Below are 25675 nucleotides of genomic sequence, written 5' to 3'. Positions count from 1 at the left end.
GTACATTCAAGGAAGCGTGCCCGGCTATATAATGTGGTTGAGTAATTAATCACAAGAGATAAAATAATTCAACAAATTAATTAAAAGAAACCACTATGAAGATGATAAGTGATAGGTGTTGTTTGGCTATATTTTGATTTTATTATTTTTAAAAAATAAAAAATAGATTGGTAAATATAATTTTGGAAGTTAAGGTCTTTGTTTAGTAATTGGTTTTGATAATAGTTCTGAAAAATGGTTTTTAAGAACAATTTTTTAAAACCATTATCTTATTTCAACTTGATATATGAGCATATTTCTTGTTTCCATTTTTGTAAAACAAAAATCAGTTTGGGAATTTGAAATATTTTTAAACTTTATTTTTAATCATTATAGGTATTTATATAATTATTTTTTTAAAGAGTTCTCAAAAAATAAGTAAAAACAACTGAAAATAATTAAAATATGTTTTTTGAAAATATTATATTTTTTGTTTTTTAGAACAAAAAATAATTTTTGATTGTCAAACATATTTTTTAATTTTTTTGTTTTGAAAAATAAAAAAATATTCTAAAAAACGGTTGTTAAACGTATCCTAATTATTTTCAAATTTCAAGAAAGGTACCGAGTACCAACGTTTAGGTAATGGGGTTTTTAGTTTGACCCAAATTCAATTGGGCCGAATCTCCACGTCATTTCAAACTTAAAAACATTCTATGATGTCAAGCTCCCAAACAGCACTTAGTTGAAATTTAATTTCCAAGTGGGGTTGAACTAACTACAATTTTTTATTTTTCTATTCCCATATTCTTTGATTTTCAATTTTATATTTATTTTCATTGGAGGATTGTAATGAATTTGCAGTTAGAAATTAAAAATAAATAAAGTCTTACAATGAGCTTCCATTTAGATTATGAAAATTAAAGTGGTTGAAAGGGTGATTAGGGCTGTGGGTGGCTGGCGTCCTCCCTACCTTTTCAAATGCCTCATCCCCATAATCATCATTATCATTGCTTATTAATAAATAAATAAATAATCAAAATTTTAGAGTTCCTTGGACAGGGTTGTTGAAAACATTTTTGAAAAATAATTTTTAAAAACTTTTTTATAATGTTTTGTATGATAAAAATTTGTTTGAAAATTTGAAGTATTTTTTTACTTGTTTTTAATATTTTTAAAAATAATTTTTATGTTTAATATTTTGTTTTTAATTATGTTTGTATAATTATTTTTAAAACATGTTCTTTGAAAATATTACGTTTTCTAACATAAAACAAAAAACAGTTTTTAGTTGTTAAACATATTTTCTTGATTTTTTTTTTGTTTTTAATAATAAAAAACAGTTCTAAAAAACAATTACCAAAAAACTATTCTTGATAACTAAACGGAAGCTTAATTACACTTTTACAAACATGAAATTAGAATAATATTTGGATTTGTTTAGTTGGTAATCCAAGTTTAATGAAATCAAGAAACATTGAACATGAATTTCAATCTCTAATACAACGTACTTAAATCAAGGTGAAGCAAATTTTATTTCTAGACTCTTGATGAGATTGTAATTGATTGGGTTATTGAATTGAATTCATCTTTTTTGTTCTTTGAAAAAAAAAATATTTATGTCAAAATTTAAATAAAAAATAATAAAATAATACATTTGATGTCTTTCAATAAAATTTAAAAACCAATAAAAATAATATTATTTCACAAAATAATAAAAATTATAAAAGGTTGTGTGAATATTTTCTTGTACTTAACCTAATTTGAATTTGAAATTGAAATTAAGGGAGGGCTAAGATTAATCTGACCCAATCCAAAGGCCCAAAAAATGAAACCTTAAATGGCCCCGTTTTAGGCCCAGGCCCACCCGATACACTCAGCTCCGTTAGGTTAGTAGACAAGAGTGGGGGAGTGACCGAGTTACTGGTTTGGCGTGTCATCCGAGTCGACGAGTCACGAATCGAAGAGAAGCTATGTTGGCGAGGCTGAGAGGGGTTCGTAGCATTCACACCACCCCTCGCCTGACTAAATTCTCTCTTCACCTTCCTAAAACTGTAAGCTTTAAGCTTCTCTCTTTTTTATTTCTGGGGTTTTCTTTTTGTCCCTGTTTGGTTTCTGAGAAAACTGAAGAAAAAGGGCAAGGTAAATTATTGACATGTTATTGTTAGATATTGTGTTTTTATGTTGTTTTCGTTTCCAAAACGATTGAAGGTTTACCTTGACTATGCCATGTGTTAGCCTCAGTTGAGTGATGGAATTATGAATTTCGAATTTTTGATTTATTTCTTCTCCTTTCTTGCGTTTTTCTTAAATGGATGGTCATGCCCAGATGAATCCTTGAGCACCCATTTCGTGGAAAATGAAAATCTATAAATAAATTAATTTTTTTTAACTCACATTAAACAATTAGCATTGTTGGTATAACATTCTCGCTTCCGGAGAAATGAAAATTTGCTTTTGCTTTTGCTCTCCGTAGCAATAGAATTTTTCCCAAAATTCTAACCAAGTGGTATCTCAACTACCAGAAACATACTGAACTTGTTTCCAATCTTTTGCAATCGGTTCCCATGGATATTCACTACAAATAGACGTACGATCATCCTTATTTCTAACCCAATTGACATCAGAAAAGGTACAAAGAAGCAATGGAAACTTCTTTCTAAGGAAAACTCCATCGTTGATGGTATCTTTCAGGTAGTGGAGAAGATGCTTAGTGACTTCCCAATGAGTTTCAATTGCTTTGTGCATAAATTGAGACAATTTATTGACAGTAAAAGCAATGTTTATCCTGCTCAATGAGAGGTATTGGAGACCACTGTCCACCTTTTGGTATTCAGAGGCATTAGAAAAATTGGAGCCATTAGTAATCGATAGGGAGGCACTAGTTGATAGTGGAGTCTGAACATTCTTAGCCCCAGGCATGCCTATGTGAGAAAAAAAATATATCATGAATATGTTTATGTTGAGACAAAAACATACCAGTGGTTTTGGGAATTACCTACAACCAAGAAATAGTTGACCAAGATCTTTGATAGAGAATTGTGCAGATAGTTTGCTGACAAAGTCATCTATCACCTGATTATTATTCCCAATAAACATTAGGTCATCTACGTAGGGAAGCAAGTAGAGAACCACAACACCTTGAGAATAAATAAAAACTAATGTATCCAATTGTGAATTGATGAAGTCAATGGAAAGTGGGAATGTCTTTTAACTTAGTGTACCAAGCATGATAGGCTTGTTTAAGACTGTAGAGAGCTTTCCGAAGTTGACACACATGAGAGGGGCAAGTTTGATAGGTGAAATGAAGGGGCTAGGACACATATACCTAATCTGGCAAATGCTCATGAAGAAAGGCATTGTTGGTGTCTAGTTATCACCAAGACCAACCATAGGAGAGAGTAAGGTAGAGAAGTACATGAACAGTTTTCAGTTTGACAAAGAGATTGAAAGTATCACTACAATCAATGCTAGGCTGTTGATGGAAACATTTAGCAATGAACTGTGCTTTATATCGGGCTACCGAACCATCCAGGTTACACTTCACTCAAAATACTCATTTGCACCCAACTAATTTTGGCTAGAGCATAGTGGAACCAAGTCCCAAGTGGCATTTTGAAGGAGAGTATCAAACTCTTCAAACATGACAACTCTCCATTCTGAAGCTTGAAGAGCTTCAGAAACACATGTAGGCTCAAATAACTTAGGAATATCATGCTTCGCTGCTAAATAAAAGTGTTTTTTAGGCTTAAAGATATTGTTTTGTGATCTCATCATCATTCAATGAGGTCTAGAAAGTGGTGCTGCTTGTGTTTCATAAGGAGTCTCACTAGCCTCTCATTTTAAGTGATGGAAGAATGCTTGTGGGCAGCATAATGTGATAAGGAATGATTGGTATGAGTCTCAAAGGAAATTTTCCTTATGGTGATGACATAACAGGTTGATCAAAGGGAGAGGATGCATCTGGATGTGATTGATCACTAAAGGAGGAAGGCTCTGTGTGTGTGTGTGTGTGGGGCGGGGCGGGGGGGGAGGGATTTAATTGGAGAAATCAAACGAAAATCTGAGCTTAAATGAAAGTTGAGATGGTCAAACTAGACTAGTTTTCTATCCTTACTATGATCTGTTGACAGTTCTATTTAGTGACCTTTTCCATTTGCTTTAGGTAGCTTCCTTTAGCTCACAGACTATTTTATGCTCTGTATTACTTCTTCTTATCCTTCATTACTTCCTCTTCTCTTTCTGTATAAGAATGCAACATGCTAGTCGGGTCAGACTGAAGGCCAACCCAAGTCCAACCCTAGGTGCTAAACAGTTCTCCTGCAGCTTGATGTTGATGCATATGATCCTGAAGCCTGTATTGGATCATTGAATTATCCCAAGCCAGCTTTATGACAGATGGCTGCAACAGGAACAGAACAAATTGTGACCCCTAGTGAATCACAAGTCATGAGTCACACCTGCTATATCACACTTTGGTCCACTTATTGCTTGCTAGTTGGATAGCTAATTGCAATAATGAAAAGGTTAGGAAATGTTAATCGATTATGCTTAATTAATCCAAGCATTATGATAGGTTGAGCAAAGACTTTTTGATCTAAAGGGTGGAGAAGTAAAACATGTAAACAGGTAGGACTAATGATGAGTTTGTGGTAAACAGAGAGTTATTTTTAGACCATGTTATGTTTTTATTATTATTGATAGGCTTAGAGTGTGTTATGGTTATGGGATTCTAATTAGTGAGAACAACCTACAACAGAAGTGCTTGTTGTAAGGTTAGCTTTACAAGCTAGTAAAAAAACCAGGTAATCTTTTGACAAGTAAAAAAATAATTTCCTATCATTTCATTGAACCTAAAATTAAAAGGAGATATATTGACAAAATTGATCGAAGGTTGTTAGATCCATAAACTTGATTTTTTTTCCCCTTGTTTAGTGATAAAAAATTTCTAGCAAAATTGTTTGAAGGTTGTTAGATCCATAAACTTGGTTTTTTTCCCCCTTGTTTGGTGATAAAAATTTTCCATCTTCACTGGTGTCCTTCAACTTGAATTTTAACCTTGCAGCATTTCTTTTTTGTGGGAAATTTTATTTTGATAATTTTGGCGAATTTGTGAACAATAATCTTGCAGAAACTTCAACTGTAAAGGATTTTTGTTTTTCCCCAAATTTTGTTGCAATGTTGACCTGTATTGACTGTTGGTTAGCCGCCCATTTTGCTTTTGTGAATCATGTTACTTCTAACCTCTTATTAATTATCACCTTCTGACTTATATTTGACTTCCAAATGACCTTTTACTTCAGGTGGAGGTGGAATTTGACAATGGCAGTGCATTTAATTTGTCAGCTGAATTTCTAAGAATACACAGCCCAGCTGCTGATAGCAAAGTTAGGTCAATTGGCGGTGAGAAGGTAATTGGAAAAAAATTTCATCTTTACTGTAGTAGTAGTAGTAGTAGTTGTTGTTGTTGTTGGTTTATATATATATATATTTTATGTTGTCAAGAAAAATATCTTTTAAATCATGAACTGTTTTCTTTTTTCCTTTAGTCCATGGAATAGTTAGAATCATTTAACATAGAGCAACTTTTGCACTTGTTGACCTCCTATCTTTGCATCTAGGATCTAACCAATGAAAATTACCTTCTGTATGATTGGCATTTGATATTGAAAGTTGGAGAGAATTTTATTTACCTGCATTGATCTAAGTGCTGTATCTGTTTGAAATCTTTGTGCATTGGTTTTCCTTCAAAACTAACGGAAATTTGGCATCACTTGGATAATTTTCAAAGGAACAAGTAGATAATTTTCATGGTTGATTGTTTTACCCGTAATTGTTTCCCTGATTCAATGTTTGACATGCCTGATCTAGGTGATCTTTGGGCGGCGTCATGTTGGAATCATGTCTGCAGAACCCATAGGGAACTATGGGGTAAGGTACTCTAGTCTCAGAAGTAACTTTTGGATGTTGCATGTTCTGTTGGGTCATTTAAGTTTTTTACTCAAACCAAAAAACAAATATTTTCTTATTGAAACTGTATTATTGTTTCATTTTGGTGGTTGGACCAGGATTCTTTTTGATGACTTGCATAAAACTGGGATATACACATGGGATTATTTCTACCATCTTGGTAGCAATAAGTTTACGCTCATGAGAAATTATATCAAAACCCTAAAGAAGCATGGGCTCAATCGGGATCCACCCAGAAGAAAATGATGGTGAATTTTGTCGGAGTTCAATCCAGGCAGTTGTTTCAATGATGCCTAGCCCATGTGATGTAGACAAAGCAACCCACCTTGGGTTGAAAGCGTAGTGGAATTTCATTCTTTCCTTGAATATCATGTTTGAGCCGATAATGTTACCATGCAATGTTTTGGGCAGATGTTGTGATGGAGCATCGCCATGGTTTTAATTATCTGAATTCAACTTCATTGAATCCATGTGAGTGTAAGCAATTCAATTCTGTACCTGCCATCTATGTCACTGTGCCTTGCTTCTTCAAGATTGGCTGATTTTTGGTTTACAAATGTATTCTTCCTTCTTTCTTATTTCTTCTTATTGCCATGTATAAGAGATAACAATCAAGAACATGAAATAACAATTGAATTTTGTTTGGAGATCTGTTTTGGCCTGCTGCAGATTTGTATCCATTTGCATCTTGGTTCTAGTTCCTGAGAAAAATACTTAAGTAGAGAAATCTGTACATCAAACGCTAACAACATTGAGCTAATTATTGGCAGCCTGATGAGCTTGGAGAAATGACATGCTATAGTTTCCATTTAACGCTTAGAACAGTATCATTTTTATGTCATCTTTCAACCTACAGTCAAGAGATCCATTTTACTGAAATCCATGTTCATCTAGCAAAGATAAGGGGAGAAAAGTTCTTACACCCATGGGTAACATAGGAAAAGAATATTAACAGCTTACTTATAGTATAACTGGTATAACGCAGATTGATGTCATGATAATGGGTTGAAGATAACAAGCTGGTTATAATGGTGGAGAAACATATCTGAGATGATGTTGTAAACATTTGGGAAGATTGATGAGAACAAATATTATTAACTGTTATTGAATTGAGAATAAAGATTCTCGTCAAGTAAATCAGATTTTCTGATAATTCGTTTGTAATTCTTGTATTTTTTTTCATTTTTACATTGGAATTCTCTTCAAATGCCTGATATACAGAAAACAAGATGGCCATAGCAGACTTGATTTCAATGGTTACTGAAGCACTCTCTCCAAAGGAAAAAGGAGACTGGATATAGAAGTGGAAGAAATGAAAATCCACACCAACTAAGTAGGTTTTTTCTTCCGTCCACTTTCAGAGATGCGCCGAAAATTTTGGGTACCCCTTCTCAATCCCCTGCAACAAAACAACTAAACATTAAGAAGCCACTTGAAGACACATGAAAATGGGGCAAACAAAGATGAGAATAGGTTACCTCTGGTACAAATAAACAAAGAAGTAGAAAAGTGGCAGCAACATCAGAGTCAATATGGAAATACAGAGGTAGAATACACTTGTCCGCTTCTGTGCATATGAAAATAATCAACCAAGAGAATGATCAAACAATCCAGTTCCTATGGAACCTCAGTCAAAGGATGTAAAACATAAGAAATTGAGGTCCATGGAATGCTAAAATAAAATAAGCTTCTCCGCTTTAGCCATTAAAAACATATGTCAAGCTAACTGCAACCTGATGGCAAGGGGCATGTCCAATCAACATCTTACATTACTGTATGAATCAATTTGAATGGTTCCAATTGTCTGGTCTGCACACGAGTTATTTGCATGATGGTTCCCAATATCTTTGTTTTTACTAACCATGAGGAAATGTCACCATAGAAAAAGTGCAAACCCAAGACAGGAATTGGAAACAGCTTGTCCACCTAACTGTACATTTGAGTAAACAGAAGACAACTCAAGTAAAGCTGCGCACTTACCTTGCGCCCTCTTGAGAAGGGCTTCCGGCCTCCAGTGCAAGTGTGGGCATCACAGAATTGGCGCAAGAAGAATTCTATAAATCAACAGTGTCAAAATGCAAAATTGTAAGCCAATAAAAATAATAAAATTATGCTGCTGAGTGACTAAAAAGATATATATAAAAGGCTACCATGAAGACGACTTGCTGAAGGACCTCCACTGACTGGAAAACAACCATCAGCAAGACTCTGCCCAGAAATAGCAATTATGGATTAAAGAGCAGTGGATTTGATCATGCAAAAGACATTATTGAAAGACAACCTCACACAGATGGCGATTCCTTGCAGCAGCTGCAGGATTGCATTTAGTCTTCTGTAACTTAGAATCCATCACATGGTCACAATGCAATGCCCCACATACGTCTGCCAAGCACTTGTTTTGACTCTGCATTGAACAAAAGTTTTAACGCTTAAATTATTTTTAAGTTCAAAGGAAAGGCCATGGGTCAAATACCTGAAATGATTAGATTCTCAAACAGAAAGATAAAGTTGGTCCTTAGTGTAGAAACTATAAATCAAAGGATAGATATAAGCTCAAGTATGCATGCTAAAAGACATCAATCGATTGGATGGTTGAGAACCAGGGAGAGTTGACAATAATTTCAGAACCAGAATGTGACACTTTGTGACAGGAAAATCCAGTGAAGGTTCAAACAATTCTAACACAGGAAATTAGGATCACCTGCAGAACTTACAAAGAATGTTTGATCTAAAAATTTGACCCACATATGTTTTTTTTTAAGTTACTTAGAGCCAGACCTGGAACCTCTTCATTCCCACCACAACCCTTTTGCCAGCAGAGCCTGGACTCAGGCCAAATTTTGATCCACAAACTTGAAAATCATGTTCTCCAAATTTTTGTGAAAGTGGAGTGGCACAGTGAAATACATGCAGGTTTGTTTGGATCATAAAATATATCTTAATATTTCAAGTTTCCTTTTCTGCATCAATCATCTAGTCTTGCAGATGGGGAATGTAAGAATCAAAATAGCTGACTATGTACTTCATATACCAGGCAACTTCAGGGCTTAACAGAAGCAACGGAGCATATTTTCATTGGTATCATTTCACACATTGACATGAAGAACAATTATTCTTTTTTCTCCAAACTTCTTACAACATAATCTTGAGTACATGTTAATATATTTTCTTAGCAGTTTACTGAATAAAACAATAATAATGTCAACAAAAAACAAAACAATTTAAACCAACTAAAAGATCTATCCCCTGGATTTTGGTGGATGTATTGCTTTCAGATTTAATTAATATGCTTTCTTGAATTTTCATCACAGGATAAATTTGGTTAATTATGCTAGAGTTTCATGCTTAAAGAGACTCCGTATAGGTTTTTTTTTTTTCCGAGGAACAATAGGGATTGATTTTGCAAAGGTTTTCTGGGCAATCTCAATTGATCCAAAAACTTTCTTACATATGATGTAAAAAGGAAAAAACAATCTTTAAAATGACTTAAACTCCTTTGTCAGATGTAACATGAATTGTTCTTGGAATGCAGGAATAACCAATAAAAGAAGAGAGGAGCATTCATAATTTGCCCAAGTTTCAAAAGATACTTTCTTATATCATCCTATGCTATGCAACTGAATTCAACTCAATAAAGCCTTTATCTCAAATGTTCCTAGATTGCAAGGATGGTTAAACATGAGCAAAAAGACAAGGAGGGATGCAACAGGGTGCAGATATTTTGATATACATCAGCGATATTAAGTTGTATCTAGAAACATAAAACAACAATAAAGACAAAGAGTTGTTTAATCAGGCATCTGAAGTCTTTGATATGCAGGAAGAGAGTTTAACTGGCACTATATTTCTTTTCAAAATACCAAGTGCCCTCATCATATGACCATTTCAACATAAGAAACAGGAAACGTCCCATCAACTTCTACCAACAATACTGTCAATTACCCATAAAGAACACTAAGAATGGGTTAAAGCCTTAGTGGAGAAAGGAGGCTACATGAGAATGTTGATTTCCAGATCATACACAGGTATAGAACTACACACAAGTTATCAGAGTAGGATAAGTAGTTTCCATAATATGTCCTGCAAGCTCAGATTGAACCCCATTTCTGAAACTAGAAAGAACCATGGTCCTAAATGCAAGGAAAAGAAATGTCACACCAGACCCACTACATACCACATTAAGCAAATTGTAGTGTCTATTGTCAAAATGCTTATCAAGATAGTTGTCCGCATAGAAGGATTTTTTGCAGTACCCACATCTCCATTCATTTATATCCACATGGATTTTATGCTGCTCCTGATCCCTGTACAGGTCATTTTCATGATGAAGCCTACAGCTACTTGAGATCTGATAGCCCTCTTTCTCCACAAAGGGCATCAAATACTGCACAAAATATCACCAGATTATGCACCAAGCAGTGAGGCACACCAAATATTTCAGGGGGCAGTGACCAAAAACAGATGATAGTTTCATCCACCAATACCTCCTCAATAATTTTCCATGCTGCCCTACTCCTTTCTCTCGAGCAATGCACTTCATGAACGCCATCCTGATCTTGCTTAACATTTCTAAGCATCATAATTCAAATAGTACATATGAGCATTTCTTAGAGGAAAAAAGAACAATGTAAAACGGATCAAGACACAATTCAATTCAATTAGGCTGCTCTTATCATTGAAACTCCACACAGTTTAACACATAACTAGACTCCTAAATCATAAGAGTGTAAACCTCATTACCTCGAATTCGTCGATTCTTGAAAACCCTAGACCAAAACAAAAGAACAGAAAGTGTTACATCGTTCCAACACATTTGAAACCAAATTTCAAATTTTTGATATGCTGTTTCCAGTAACGCTAAAATATGACGTAATAACTTGACCAACAGGCATTTGGGTATCAAATTGCACAAGGGTTCCTTATACGATTCTCAACCCTCAGTTTACAGAACTCAATAAGCACTGTTCCGTAGACGCTTTAAATTCGAGCATAGGCTGCAAAAGAAAGTAGGGTTTTGGCAAGAGAAGTACCTGATTAGTGTGAAGAGGAGGGGAAATTGAAGAGGTTGTGGGTCTGAGTTGCAGACAAACCCATAGACAGAGGAGCAGAGAAAGGAGCGACGCCGATCTGCCCATGATGCCCACACCAAAACGTTTCGGCGTTTCGGGCGTTTTCTAGGGGTTTGTACTTTAATTTGTGAAACCCAATAAACAATCGCCACGTAAGACAGTGTGGGGCATAGACGTAGATAAATTTTTACATTTAATATGTATTATATTCATATGCTATTTCCATATAAGCATGTGATTAGTACTTAGGAACAAGTCATGGTATATGTAACATTATCGTGGGAAGCACCATGAGTAGGTTGGAGTAGAGTATGTAGAATTTGATATTATTCATTGACATGATTTGAATGCGATATAATTTTTTTGAAGATTTAGATTGAATATGATCGTGTTTAGATAAAATTCATATAAGTCAACTCATATAACACAAATTTGACCTAAATGTACTTTATCGAATAATCATATTGATTAATCTTATTATAACTATAACTTATTTAATTTAAATTTGACACATAAAACCATATGTGAAACTTCTGCCTTATACAGGTCCTCTAGGGATGGATATAGGGCTAGCTCTTGTTTAGCCAAATCCACTTGGGCAAAGAACGTTGGTTTTGTTGCTTTCCTTGATTGCCTTTGGAAAGACGTGATCATATACAAGGAAGTAGTGGATCATGTCTCTTTTTCTTAAGGAATTGATAGAGTAACGAGATGCTATCATGGAAGAAGACCAAAATGTAATATTTGATTGGAATAAATAGGTTAATTGAGTCATAACCTAAAACCTTATTATAAACATAACTTATTTGGCTTTGACACATTTAATATTTGATTTGAATAAATTAATCAATTGAGCCATAAACATCCCAACTTAATAGGTTAATCATACTTATTTAAACAATATCTAACTTGACTTGATTATTAAATGAGTTATATAATATGATACTCATTTAATGATTAGACCATGTTTGGATTTATGTTTTTAATCTGATTATTATTTTTATCTTGTTTGAATTGATATATTTTCTTCACTATCTAAGTTTTTATCAAGAAAATGGTATTTTAAAATAACGATAAAAAGATAATTTGAGTGAGTCCCACAAATATTTTAAGGTGGAACCATGTAGGAATGTGTTCATATCCACAAGTAGATGAATGTAACATATTTATATGTTGAAAATTAGTTATGGGTGAAAGAGAAATTAAGTTCAAAGTGACTTGGGTATTTATAAAAAATGCAATGGAAGTACAAGTGTGCACCATTCAAAGCATCCAAGCTTTCCATAAATATTATTTATGAAGTTTGATTTGTTTTATTTATTTACACATTTATTAGTCACATATTTTTAATAATATGAACAACAATTTTTACATTGCATAAATATAATCCATCAACACGAATTGTCATCCCTAGGTTAGACCTGTCAAATATATTACATCGTGTTTGACAATTATGTCATGTCATGTTTGTCAACTTTGTCATGTCTTATATATTAACGGTGTTTGATAATATTGGAGCTCTAGAAGGCTTAATGTTTCATTCAAATCTTGGCAAATGGACACTACACTTTACATGTAAATAAAGATTGTAGTTGAAAAAAGGGAAGACTTGTTCATGTTTTTATTACTCTCTTATTAGGATGAGAACCAAAGCAAAGTGATTCACATTTGCTTAAATGAGTGTTTTTGTATGCTATATAACTTTGATTGTTTGAAGAAGTTTTTTGGTTCCTAAAATTATCTTGTTTATGAAAATTTTGTTTTATTAAAACATATATATTTTTTTTTATAAAAAGTTCAATTTAATTAGGAGTTACAATGGAATGAGTCATTTTGTGCAGTTTTTAATCCTCATTTTTTAATTTTAATTGTGAGTTACAAGTGTGCACTGTTCAAAGCATCTCAACTTTCAATTAATATTATTTATTAGTTTTTATTTGTTTTATTTATTTATTTACACATTTATGTCCATATATTTTTTTTATAACTTGTATAACAATTTTGATATGATACAAACACAACCCACCAACACAAATTTTCATCCTCATATTGGAACCTTCAACTATATCACATCAGGTCCGCTAATTATATCATGTCCATCAACTATGTGACGTCGTGTCCATCAACCAAGTCATGTTGTGTCTATTAACGACATTTGGTAAGGTTGTAATATACAAGTATGCAATATTCAAAGCGTTCAAGCTTTCAATCAATATTATTTATGAGTTTTTATTTATTTACATATTTATTGGTTCATATATTTTTAATAATTTGTGTAACAATTTTGACATTATAAGAACACAATTCACCAATGTGAATTGTCATCCCAAGGTTAAACCCTTCAACTATGTCATATAATATCCATCAATTATGTCATGTCATGTTTGTCGATTATGTGAAGTTATGTCCATCAACTCTATCATATCATATCTGTCAATGACGATTGGTAATATTGTGATGTATAAGTGTGTATTATTCAAAGTGCTAAGCTTTCGAGAAATATTATTTATGAGTTTTTATGTGTTTTATTTATTTACTTACACATTTATTAGTTAATATATTTTTAATAATTTTTACATTACACAAATATAATCTACCAACATGAATTGTCATCCCTAAGTGAACTTTTTAATTATATCACATCATGTCCATCACTTATCTCATCTCATGTTTATCAACTATGTCATATTCATGGTTTGAAATATTGGTGAAATATGTTAAAATTTCACCGAAATATCGATTATCGGTGTGAGGTGGATGGAATTTTTAGTGATTTTTTTGGAATATCGTTGATATTTCAATAATTATCTATATTTTTATCGACATTTCAGGAGATTTCCCGATTTTTCGGTGAGTGGTTAATACAGCCAGCTGAGGCAACGTGGGTCAGCCATTCTGGAACACTTTAGGCAGGCAGCTGAAGCAACAACCCCATTTTTAGTCATTGCAACCCAGACCCCTAGCTTCTACTGACCAACTTCACATTTGTAAATATATGTTGAATTTAAATATATTAAAGTTTATTATTTAAAAAAATTATAAATATTTTATTTTAAATTTTATTTAATTGATTAATAAATATATAAAAACAACATTATAATTTTCTTAACAAGTTTTTTTTTTATATTATTTATGTGATAATTAAATATAAAAAAAAAATAATATATGCATCATCGTTTATTTTATACTATTTGAATGCATTTAAATAAAATAAATTATAATTTTAACATTCAATATATCATCATTTATCTCATTAATCCTATTTTTAAAAATTACTATTACTTTAATTTTAAATTTTTTATATTTATCCTTTTAATTTTGAATGTCTTTATTTTAAAATATTAAAAATACAAATTTATTAAAAAAAAATACTAAAATATAAAAAAAATAATGAAGTTCTAATATTTTATAAATGGTATATCATTCTCTAACGATATTTTTCTCTTTAACCATGTTATGCCAGTGACAGCTTTGATGCCAACAATGTTAGTTCAATAACACAAAGATAAAACAATATCACATACGATACACGAAGTTTTAACGTGGTTCGACCAACTATGCCTACGTCCACGAATGAGAGAGAATGATTCCACTATACAATAGATAATATTACAGAGGACAGAACCAGATACAATTATTGGGTTCCCGAAACATTCCATGTTTTCCCACTCCTTGTATTCATACTTTACTATGAGCCCTCTCGTTCCACCGGGTACCTTCCGTTCTTCCTCACATCTCTATCCATCACGTATAGTCTCTACAAGTCCATCTTCATCTCATAACTTTTTCCCCTCGTGACCTAAAATATTTATAGAAATATTTCCAACAACCTTCCTTATTCTATAAGGAAGTCTAATATTACAATAATATATCAACCTATAAATTTTTTATATAATATTCTTTACAAAAAAAGAATCTATACTAATTAGGAATTTGGGACACTTCCTAACAATCTCCACATTGGACCTTCAATCTCTCCATGACACAAACCTTTTTGTATCATATCACCACAAAAGAGCAATCGACTCCACCTTCAGTGAAAATTCCTTTTGTTTTCATCTTGTGTGCTTTGTGATCTTTCACTCTTCTAGAAATCTTCAACCCAAGCTCTGATACCAGTTGTTATGCCAGCGAAAGCTTTGATGCCAATAATGTTAGTTCAAGAACACAAAGATAAAACAATATCACATACAGTACACGAGGTTTTAACATGGTTCGGCCAACCATGCCTACGTCCACGGATGAGAGAGAATGATTCCATTATATAATAGAGAATATTACAAAGGACAGAACCAAATACAACTATTGGGTTCCCGAAACATCTCATGTTTCCCCACTCCTTGTATCCATACTTTACTACGATCCCTTTCGTTCCATCAGGTACTTCTGTTTCTTTCTCACATCTTTATCTACCACGTATAGTCTTTACAAGCCCATCTCCATCTCATAACTTTTTCCCCTCGTGGCCTAGAATATTTATAGAAATATTTCCAACAACCTTCCTTATTCTATAAGGAAATCTAATATTACAATAATATATCAACCTATAAATATTCTATATAATATTATTTACAAAAAAAGAATCTATACTGATTAGGAATTTGAGACACTTCCTAACAATCTCCACATTGGACCGAATTCCATGAAGTTAATCTTCAATCTTTCCATGACACAAACCTTTTTGTATCATATCACCACAAAAGAGCAATCGACTCCACCTTCAGTGAAAATTCCTTTTGTTTTCATCTTGTGTGCTTTGTGATCTTTCACTCTTCCAGAAATCTTCAACCCAAGCTCTGATACCAGTTGTTATGCTAGCGAAAGCTTTGATGTCAACAACGTTAGTTCAAGAACACAAAGATAAAACAATATCACATAAGTGGTTCGGCCAACCATGCCTACGTCCACGGATGAGAGAGAATGATTCCACTATACAATAAATAATATTACAGAGAACAGAACCAGATACAACTATTGGGTTCCCGAAACATCTCATGTTTCCCCACTCCTTGTATCCATACTTTACTACGAGCCCTCTCGTTCCACCGGGTACCTCCCGTTCTTCCTCACATCTCTATCCACCACGTATAGTCTCTACAAGTTCATCTCCATCTCATAACTTTTTCCCCTCGTGACCTAGAATATTTATAAAAATATTTCCAACAACTTTCCTTATTCTAAAAGGAAATTTAAAATTACAATAATATATCAACCTATAAGTATTCTATATAATATTCTTTACAAAAAGGAATTTATACTAATTAGGAATTTGAGACACTTCCTAACAAACCATACCTATATCTTCTACTTACAAAATAATTTTAACATGTGTATTCTTATTTATTTTATTATTTTTTAGAGTTTTCACAAATATTTCATCAATTTTGAATAATTTTCACCTCACGAATATTTTTGTCAAAATATCCATAAATATTTTTATGATATTTTCAATATACCTATGAAATCAAAGTATCAATATATCCGTATTTATCGATATTTCAAATTATGGTCATATTATATATATTAATTATGTCACATCATATCTTTTAACGAAGTTTGACGACATTGGTGTTGTAAAACATCTTATGCATTGTACAATTTTTTTGGCAAATGGATACTACACGGTACATGAAAATAGAGATTATAATTAAAAGGTACATATAATAGAACATGAGCGCTCTAATGCGAAAAATAAAAGAAAAAGTTGTTCATTTTTTTATAACTCTTGGGGTTAGGATGAGAACCAAAGAATTCGAAGGATTTTTTGGTGTCAATAATCATCCTGGAAATAAAAATTTTGTGACAATTAATCATGCCCTTATGCGAGAAGGGAAGTTTATATTAAAAAGAATTTATCATATGATAAAAAAAATTTAAGCCAAAAGGATGAAGATCGATTAGAGGGTCAACGGACAGGCCAACAACTCCATAAGAAAAATGTCTTGGATAATAAGTGGCATGTGTGATATGCTATTGCCAGCTAATCTTTTTTGACTTTTTTTAATATTGATATATATAATTTTTTTTATATTATAGTTTTGGATTTTAGACTTATGATGATAAACTCTTACCATGCCACGTAATATTATATAGTATTATGAAATAAAAATCTATATGTTACCTTTTTTATTTCAAAATCATGAGATAAAAACGAGGTCGTTTGATCAAGGAGAAGGAGAACCTCCTTTTCCGCTCTGGGAAGAAAATGAGCTAAAGTGACGTCGTCTGGCGGAGTAGGATTCCAAGGCTTGGACTGTGTCAAGCGAAGAAAAACAACTTCTCTGCGACACAGCGAATTGTTTGAATATTCAATTGATTTCAACGATCAAAATATTCAATTTTCATCAATCTGACCTATTTGTTTGATGTAATTATCTCAGCACTACCCACCCACGTGGAGAAAACTAACCAAACCCCCAATTTGACCTCGAAGTAGCTCCTTTCTCATCGCAGAGCCATGGATTTCAGATCTCTGAACCGATACCCATTTCAAGTTTCGTCTTGAATTGAGTTCAAATGGCCAGATTACTGGTGTTGGCGGCGGTGGTGCTGGTTTTGAGTCTGAGCACTGGTGGGTGGGGCGAGCAAACGGGCCAGGAAGCTCCATGGAGGATCCACACCCTGTTTTCGGTGGAGTGCCAGAACTACTTCGACTGGCAAACAGTGGGTCTCATGCACAGCTTCAAGAAGGCGCGACAACCCGGACCTATAACACGGCTCCTCAGCTGTACGGACGACGAGAAGAAGAATTACAGAGGGATGAACTTGGCTCCCACACTTGAAGTTCCTTCTATGAGCAGACACCCCAGAACTGGAGACTGGTATTTATTTCTCTGTCCTTTTTAATCTAGTTTCGATTTGAATTACTGGGTCACCTTGCAATTATTCATTAGTCGTTGGTATCATAAGCCCTTCTTTATAGTTTGGTTCGAACACTGTTTTCATTGTAATTATGTTCAAATTATCGTGATGCGTTGCATTTGTTCTGTAATTATTGCCACTGCTAATGGGTTTGATTTAAGAATGTCATGAGTCAAATTATCCATTGTTTTTTGTTCAATCCTGTAGGGCCGCCCCCTTCCCCTCCCCCTCCCCCCCACCACTCACACACACAAAACAGAGATTTTCAGTTCTCGTATTTTCTGAAAACGGGCTTTAATTGGCATTTTGATCCCTCCATGCCTATAAGGTTTATTTGACAGACCGTATTGAAGTTCTTGTTACTTCTCTATGACGAAGGTAATTTGCTGTAAACTTTCACTTTGATTTTTAATAAAATGAATGAAAACAAAAGAAATTAACGTGTTGGAACTTAGCATTTCCCTTAATTAGGATGCAAGAGAACAAAAGGCAGGGAAAACTTTCCATAGGATTTTGTACTACCATGTAGGATAGTTCAGTTGGAGTTCTTATACCTTTGGAAACAAAAGCAACAGAACATTTAAATCTCAAAATGTTGTTTTGGTGGAACTTCCTTTTTGCTTGCATTTTGGGGAGGGGAAGGGGGTCTGGAGGTGGAGGAGATTGCTCCCCAAGCTTTGGTACATGGTTATACCCCTTGTTTCCATGTGGAGAGGATCTCATTCTCCCATCTTCATAGTTCTTTCCAACATTTGCTTCCATTGGAAAATGTTAATTCTAATTTGAACATTTGGAGGGATGCCCACATTCTCCTTGTTGGCTTGCTTGAGAAAAGAGCCTCCTAACGGGCAAGAGGTGTAAAGGTTGTCATTAGAACTAATTTTCTTAAATTTTTGGATCAATTATTGAAAACTGTTTCAAAATAAACATATTAATTCTCAAGTAGCCATAACACCTATCCTTTCAAGACAAGACAACTCAAGTCAACTTGCCTCAGCCTAGCCTCAACTATTTGAGTTTTGGCTAGATGGATTTTTTCCTTCTTCCTTTAACCTTCTTATCTATTCAGCCTCTATCTAGGGCCATGTTTTAAACTGCTCAGCTTAATATCTTCTGTCACTACTTTGATCCCTTCTTTTTTTAAAGAAAAAATTCTTATTGTCCCTTATCTTCCTCAGCTTTGACCAAATCATTCCTTCCCCACACTTACTGTCATTTCTCTTTGTTACACATGTTATCATATGCATTAACCAACATAGGGAACTAACTTAAACTCATAGCATTGTGGCAGTAACAATTAACCCTTTTGATGCATATTAACTGTTTTCTTTTATGATCTATTTGATTGTTGAGAAGATGCAAGAAAAAGAAGACAACATCTTTGAAAGAGCATTAGCTGTTTTGCAACCGGTGGGTTTTGGAGTCATTTGTTAAGATTTTGAGTTTTTCTTTCTTTCCTTTTCCTACAATTTCTCATAAACCAAACACAGCATCGACTATGTCTAATCTTACTGCTCTGTCTTTGTCAACTCTGGGTCTGCTTCATAATGAGTCCTTTTTTGGCTGCATTATGATATTGTCTTCAAGAAATTTACCAATGGTAACTACATTTTTTTTCCTTTCTCATTTTATTCTCCATATCCCCCACATTGGTCCCCGTTGTATATACTTTATTTTAGTATATTAAATTTTGTTTGCTCTTGTTTTTGAGCTTCTGTAGCTTCATATTCTTCTCTCCCCCTGCAAAATCACTAAATATCTTTAGCAGATTGCCGAAAATTTTATTTGTGGGTCCTTGTTCTGTAGGTATCCTGCAATTAATAAGCCAGCTGGAATCGTCCATTGGCTTAAACATAGTAAAGATGCAGAGAATGTTGATTGGGTTGTGATTTTAGATGCTGACATGATTATCAGAGGCCCAATTATACCTTGGGAGCTTGGTGCAGAAAAAGGCAGACCCGTTGCTGCATTATATGGGTATTGTACTTAACTTTTATGATTATCTATCCCAAAGTGTTCTTCTACCTTGATAAACTTCTTTAGCAGTTGGTCATTGGAGAGATGTTATGGGTAGTAAAGCTGCCTATGGGCTAAAGCTAGGGACTACTAAGCAGGAGGGCATTGTGTGCTGATGTCTAAGTTTTCAACTTTGCTTTCTGTATTTCATATTCTTAGGATATTGAGTGGAGAGCATTCCTTTGTCCTTGGTGAAGCAGTCCTTGAAGAAGAACATGACCATCTTGAAGCTCAAGAGATTTTCTTTTAAGCTACCTAATGATGTTCTTGAACCTTGCTTTTGGAATTTTATTACGCAATTCAGAATTGATTTGGACTCACCAATAGTAGCTTATTGATTGCATTTGATCTCCTACAGAAATTGTGACAGCCATTTTATATTCATAACCTTAACTGCTCCTTCAGGTACTTGGTTGGATGTGATAATATTCTTGCTCAATTGCACACAAAGCACCCAGAACTCTGTGACAAGGTTGGTGGTCTTTTGGCCATGCATATAGATGATCTACGTGCATTGGCACCCATGTGGCTATCAAAAACAGAAGAAGTGCGGGAAGATAGAGCTCACTGGGCAACTAATTTCACTGGCGATATTTATGGCAAAGGGTGGATCAGTGAGATGTATGGATATTCATTTGGTGCTGCAGAAGTAAGTTATTTTGTTTTGTTTATCCCAAGCATCGAACTTTTCTACAATGCTTAATATTTTTGTGTTCTTTGCTTTTCAGGTGGGACTTCGACATAAGATAAATGATAACTTGATGCTCTACCCAGGCTATGTTCCACAAGATGGCATTGAGCCTATTCTTCTTCACTATGGCTTGCCATTTACTGTTGGAAATTGGTCTTTCAGTAAATTAGAATATCATGAAGATGGTGTTGTCTATGACTGTGGCCGGCTCTTCCCTGAACCTCCTTATCCGAAAGAGGTACATGAACAAAAAAAATGAAAATGATTTTGAATGGAGGTAACAGTTTTCCTTTTTCTAGGCAAGGAATTTATATGGGAAGAAAAAAAATACAACCAGGACAAAACAAAATCCCAAATGCAGCAAAGGTTAATCAAAGCTCACAAGAAAACAACATAAATTTGGATAAAAATAGGAGGGTGGATGCCCCTTGATTAAAAAAATTCCTGTTTCTATTGTTGTCAATCTTTTCAAAACTCTTCCCTTACATTGAAACGAACGATACAACAAATTCAATCTGTCATTACTGAAGGAGCACCAGAAGAACTATGTGGCTGATGTTTTCCACATTTTATCTACACAAACCAACACACACTAGAAATCACTCCAATACTGAAGCTTTCCTTGAGTTGATTGTCCGTCTCTATAGGGAAGCCAGAAGATAAAGCCTTGTCTAGGAGTACTGGACTGAGAGAACCATATGCTAAGTGCAACAACTCCACCTTTGGAATTTGGTCCTAGTTCATTCAAAGTCTCATCCACCAAGTATTTTCCTGAACTTGATGGAATCCAAAGGACTTGGCCCTGCATGGAAGAATTGGCTCCCAAGTTTAAAAAGGGAGGAAACTTCAAAGATCCCTTCATGCTATCCCATGGCATATATTATGTTTCTCTCTCTCTCTCTCTCTCTCTCTCTCTCTCTCTCTCTTGGTTTATTCCAATCTAACTGCAGCATGAAATTGTAGAGGCCATCCTTTCTATGCCATGGTTTTTGACAATGAACTAAATGGCATAAAACCAGTGAACTTAAATAAAATGTTTTGTATATGCAATCTGGGGAGCCACTTTACTTTGGGCATCCCAAATTTGTGAACTTGTGTTTTGTTGAGCCGAGTTGAATTGAGTAGTGTCATATTATGGCTTGCCTTATGGCCTAAGACAGATTCCAAATATAACAGTATACTAATTAATCTTTTGGAGTTGTATACATGAGGAGCAGCCTTCCAGTTTTTCATGGATTATAGACTGGAAACTGAAGATAGATTCTTTTCTTCCGCAGGTCAAATTGATGGAAGCTGATCCAAGAAAAAGGCGGGCCCTATTTTTAAGCATAGAGTGTATTAACACTTTGAATGAGGGTCTTCTATTACAACATGCAGCAAATGGGTGCTCTAAGCCTAAGTGGTCAAAATACTTAAGCTTTCTAAAGAGTAAAACTTTTTCTGAACTAACTCGGCCAAAATTTCTGACTCCTGATAGTATACAAGCTGAGGAGGCTGTACAGAAGCAGGTCTCTGATGAACCCAGGAGACCATATCCAAAAATCCACACCATTTTTTCAACAGAATGTACCACATACTTTGATTGGCAAACTGTAGGACTTATCCACAGTTTCCACCTAAGTGGTCAGCCTGGAAATATCACACGGCTTCTCAGCTGTACAGATGAAGACTTAAAGCTATACACAGGCCATGATCTGGCTCCCACCCATTATGTTCCTTCTATGAGCCGACATCCATTAACAGGCGATTGGTAATTCTCTTCTCTCCATATATATTTTCTTCAGAATTGGAGAACTTGATTGCTGGTCATTTGAGCTTCTAGCACTTACATCTAGTCATGCATTTCACATTATGCACTACTTGGTTTGCATTACTATCACAGTGCCACTGCTTTGTTATTTGTATAGGGTATTATGGGCTACCTATCAGCATGGATGGTTTTGAAAAATTAGGCAAGAAACTAGCCTATCTGCACAATTAAAATTCTTTTCTTATTTTCTAAAAACCAAATGAAGCCTTATATCCCAATTCCCAAGTCCTTGGGGTCAGTCAAGAGTGGATCCAGGAATTTTCTTAGTGGGGCCAAGTTAACTTTTTTTTTGATAAACCAAGAGAAGAAATCATATTAGAACACGCCAAAACAAGGGGCGCTCCCTATGTACACTGGCAGTATACAAAGAAAGCCTCACCCAAGGCAACAAAGGAGAAACAAAAACCTAGAAATGCCAAAGATGACCGACAAATCAACCACCCAACACATTCATAAAAGAGTGAAAGTCCACGTCCATGAACTGTTGAGACCATTCAAGAAGAGACCGAAGGAAGAGATTCTTCAAGCTCGTATCTGACTTCTCTTCTTCTTGGAACACTCTTCTATTCCGCTCTCCCCAAATACACCAAAACAAACAAATAGGCGCCATTTTCCAAACTACACTCCTCTTCTTTTCTAGGCCCTTAATTTTCCATTCAAGAAGCAGAAGACAGTGTGGTATAAAACCTTGGTTTTTTTTGGCGCTTGTCAGGTACCCGGCAATCAATAAGCCAGCTGCAGTCCTTCATTGGCTTAATCATGCAGATATCGATGCAGAGTTCATAGTAATTCTGGATGCTGACATGATCCTGCGAGGACCAATTACTCCATGGGAGTTCAAAGCAGCACGTGGCCAACCTGTTTCGACTCCCTATGGGTAAGAAAACAAGATTTCTTTTCTGCATTCTGTTTTATGTTTGTCCACTTATAGTTACATGTAAAACTACACAAGTCACCTAGTTTTCTAATTCATGCATGTTAGCTACCTTATTGGCTGCAACAATGAACTTGCGCAACTGCATACTCGCCACCCTGAGGCTTGTGACAAGGTTGGTGGCGTGATCATCATGCATATAGAGGATCTGCGTAAATTTGCGCTATTATGGCTTCACAAAACTGAGGAGGTCCGGGCTGACAAAGCTCATTATGCAAGAAATATCACTGGAGATATTTATGAATCTGGGTGGATTAGTGAGATGTATGGTTATTCATTTGGTGCAGCAGAGGTATCTAAGTTCTTGTTAATAGCTTCACCATCTAAATTTCAATTTTTTATCCCTTTGCATTTGTGGGATTATAGGGGAAAGGCCGATATTTGCTCAAATGAACTTATGAAAATGCTTCATGTGAAGCAACTAGAAGATCCTATGCTTCCAATATCGGGTTCTTTGCAATTCTGCAAGTTATACTTTATGGAGTTTGTACTCCTTTTAGTTGAGTTAATTTTCTAGTTTAAATAGTAATAATATGTTTTTTTGCTATTTTCATGCAGCTGAATCTAAGGCATGGCATAAACAGAGAGATATTGATATACCCAGGATATGTTCCTGAACCTGGTGTGAAGTATAGAGTTTTCCACTATGGGTTGAAATTTGTTGTCGGGAACTGGAGCTTTGACAAGGCAAACTGGAGGGACACTGACTTGGTGAACAAATGCTGGGCTAAGTTTCCTGACCCGCCTGATCCTTCTGCACTGGATGCATCTGATGATGATATACTACAGCGCGACCTGCTTAGCATAGAATGTGCAAAGAAACTGAATGAAGCACTGTATTTGTACCACAAGAGAAGGAACTGCCCTGATCCTAATTCCTTGTCCAAATCAGCCTGGGATACAGCAACAGAAGCCACAATGTCAAGGAAATTTGGCAGGTTTGAGGGAAGTTATGTTGCTAGGAGCGATCATGGACCAATGAATATTTCTAAGCAATCATCTCTACCTGTTGTGACAGACAGGGCATTCAGTTCATTTAGGTTTTGGCTTGTTGGTCTATGGGCCTTTTCTGTCTTGGGTTTCTTAGCAGTTATGTTGGTGGTGTTTTTAGGTCGTAGAGGAAGGGGGAGAAAAACTAAAAATTACAAAAGCAAGAGAAGATCTTACCCAGGAACTTTGGATAGTAATGGACACGATAGAGATATGTAGTGCTGGAGCATCTTTGGCCTGAATAAAAACTACATTTTGTCGAAGAAGTGAGACAATAGAACAGGATAAAGGGTCTCAAAAATGAGCATCATTGAGGTGGAACTGATGGAATTTGTTGGAACTTGGAAAGCGCCCCGCCCCCCCTGCAGCATAGTGATGGTGGTTTTTGTAATGATTTTAGAGTAACTGGGTTCGATGTTTGATCGGTTCTTGTTCTGGCATAGTTTCACATTCAAGTTCCCCTGCCTCAAGACCTTGTCTGTTGAACTCGAGATTCCATTTTGGTTAAACTTCAGTTTTGGGAATGTATACAGGTTATTCCACGTTCCTCAGAGGTTTTAAGTTTCCTCATACACAAGACATTACAAATTTAACAGGACCAACTGTCTGCCAGAAGCACAATTGAAGTTGAGAAAGAAAATTCCTACTTGAATTGTTGTAATTTGTAACCTCTGTCTTCTTTACATGCTTTTTATCTGGGCTGTGATAGAAGTAGTCTGATCTTTTCATGCACATTTTTCTTCACTCCAAAGCGAAAGCGATTCATAATTCATCATATGGTAGGCAATCCCTACCAAATTCTTTCTTTTAAGTCAAACAAATTATAATTATCGGTTCAACCTAAATATGTATGGGCTTGAGTAGTTGTATCTTAACATAAAAGATGTAGTGTGGTCATAGTCATAGACAGTAGCATACTTGATAATCCCAAAGAGACTCATCCAAGGATTGCTAACAATCCAAAGTCTTGCATTTCATGGCATTTCCTTTGTTAGGAAGATGTTGCAACAACTGGTTGTTCGGCTTCATACATCTCTCAACTCACTACATATCAACCACCACTCAATCGCTTTAGGACTTTTGAGCTTAACTGCACCAAACCCTTTCAACCCAAAACACTTTCAAAACAGTTACTATGCTAAGCCCTTACTTGGGACTCCTTGATTCAGTTCTTTAACGTACTAAAATGCAAGTTTGTATGTGGGACTTCTCCCTTGCTTCGGCCCTCAACAAATTGTGGACCAGCTGTAAAGTTTCCACAGCTGCTAGACCCAGGCTTGTGGTTGTGGGGCTCTTGTCTTTTTCCTCAAATTCAAATATTACCCGGACCAACACAAACACAAAGGAACAAGGTA

At 34.9% G+C, this 25675-nt stretch overlaps 3 protein-coding genes across 4 annotated transcripts; 2 read left to right on the top strand and 1 right to left on the bottom strand.

The window, feature by feature from the left end:
• The first annotated feature begins 1899 nt into the window (after positions 1-1899).
• Positions 1900-6600, top strand: LOC117931217. 2 transcript variants are annotated; one of them, XM_034852141.1, is made up of 4 exons: positions 1900-2033; positions 5283-5390; positions 5851-5915; positions 6048-6600. In XM_034852141.1, exons 1-4 carry the CDS (start codon positions 1953-1955, stop codon positions 6193-6195), a joined length of 402 nt encoding a protein of 133 aa, XP_034708032.1. In that variant the 5' UTR covers positions 1900-1952; the 3' UTR covers positions 6196-6600. The 2 variants fall into 2 exon arrangements, with proteins under 2 accessions (XP_034708032.1, XP_034708033.1); XM_034852142.1 differs by having other exon boundaries at positions 5851-5910; positions 6048-6146.
• Positions 6601-7014: 414 nt separating this feature from the next.
• On the bottom strand, positions 7015-11111 carry LOC117931216. The gene is made up of 9 exons (XM_034852140.1): positions 10980-11111; positions 10690-10715; positions 10434-10518; positions 10124-10333; positions 8231-8353; positions 8100-8157; positions 7930-8003; positions 7428-7516; positions 7015-7348 (listed from the first exon to the last, which is right to left on the bottom strand). The coding sequence occupies exons 1-9, from the start codon at positions 11082-11084 to the stop codon at positions 7279-7281; spliced, it is 840 nt and encodes a 279-aa protein (XP_034708031.1). The 5' UTR covers positions 11085-11111; the 3' UTR covers positions 7015-7278.
• A 6093-nt stretch (positions 11112-17204) lies between these two features.
• Positions 17205-25092, top strand: LOC117931062 (peptidyl serine alpha-galactosyltransferase). The gene is made up of 8 exons (XM_034851917.1): positions 17205-17839; positions 19686-19856; positions 20301-20544; positions 20624-20824; positions 21864-22336; positions 23109-23273; positions 23379-23622; positions 23889-25092. The coding sequence occupies exons 1-8, from the start codon at positions 17535-17537 to the stop codon at positions 24537-24539; spliced, it is 2454 nt and encodes an 817-aa protein (XP_034707808.1). The 5' UTR covers positions 17205-17534; the 3' UTR covers positions 24540-25092.
• Positions 25093-25675: the final 583 nt, after the last annotated feature.

Source organism: Vitis riparia, chromosome 14, assembly GCF_004353265.1.
Source record: "Vitis riparia cultivar Riparia Gloire de Montpellier isolate 1030 chromosome 14, EGFV_Vit.rip_1.0, whole genome shotgun sequence".
Lineage (NCBI taxonomy): Eukaryota > Viridiplantae > Streptophyta > Magnoliopsida > Vitales > Vitaceae > Vitis > Vitis riparia.
The sequence above is the reverse complement of the archived record's forward strand: the minus strand, read 5'-3'. Positions and strand labels throughout refer to the sequence as shown.

What these genes read in the sequence shown, in the direction of transcription:
- LOC117931217 (XM_034852141.1), top strand. Translation starts at nt 1,953, where the DNA reads ATGTTGGCGAGGCTGAGAGGGGTTCGTAGCATTCACACCACCCCTCGC. An exon ending in GGTCAATTGGCGGTGAGAAG is followed by an intron (nt 5,391 to 5,850) that starts GTAATTGGAAAA and finishes TGCCTGATCTAG; the next exon opens with GTGATCTTTGGGCGGCGTCA. An exon ending in ATAGGGAACTATGGGGTAAG is followed by an intron (nt 5,916 to 6,047) that starts GTACTCTAGTCT and finishes TGGTTGGACCAG; the next exon opens with GATTCTTTTTGATGACTTGC.
- LOC117931216 (XM_034852140.1), bottom strand. Translation starts at nt 11,084, where the DNA reads ATGGGCAGATCGGCGTCGCTCCTTTCTCTGCTCCTCTGTCTATGGGTT. An exon ending in CTCCTCTTCACACTAATCAG is followed by an intron (nt 10,716 to 10,979) that starts GTACTTCTCTTG and finishes GTTTTGGTCTAG; the next exon opens with GGTTTTCAAGAATCGACGAA. An exon ending in CATGGAAAATTATTGAGGAG is followed by an intron (nt 10,334 to 10,433) that starts GTATTGGTGGAT and finishes TATTTTGTGCAG; the next exon opens with TATTTGATGCCCTTTGTGGA.
- LOC117931062 (XM_034851917.1), top strand. Translation starts at nt 17,535, where the DNA reads ATGGCCAGATTACTGGTGTTGGCGGCGGTGGTGCTGGTTTTGAGTCTG. An exon ending in CCCGTTGCTGCATTATATGG is followed by an intron (nt 19,857 to 20,300) that starts GTATTGTACTTA and finishes CTGCTCCTTCAG; the next exon opens with GTACTTGGTTGGATGTGATA. An exon ending in AACCTCCTTATCCGAAAGAG is followed by an intron (nt 20,825 to 21,863) that starts GTACATGAACAA and finishes TTTCTTCCGCAG; the next exon opens with GTCAAATTGATGGAAGCTGA.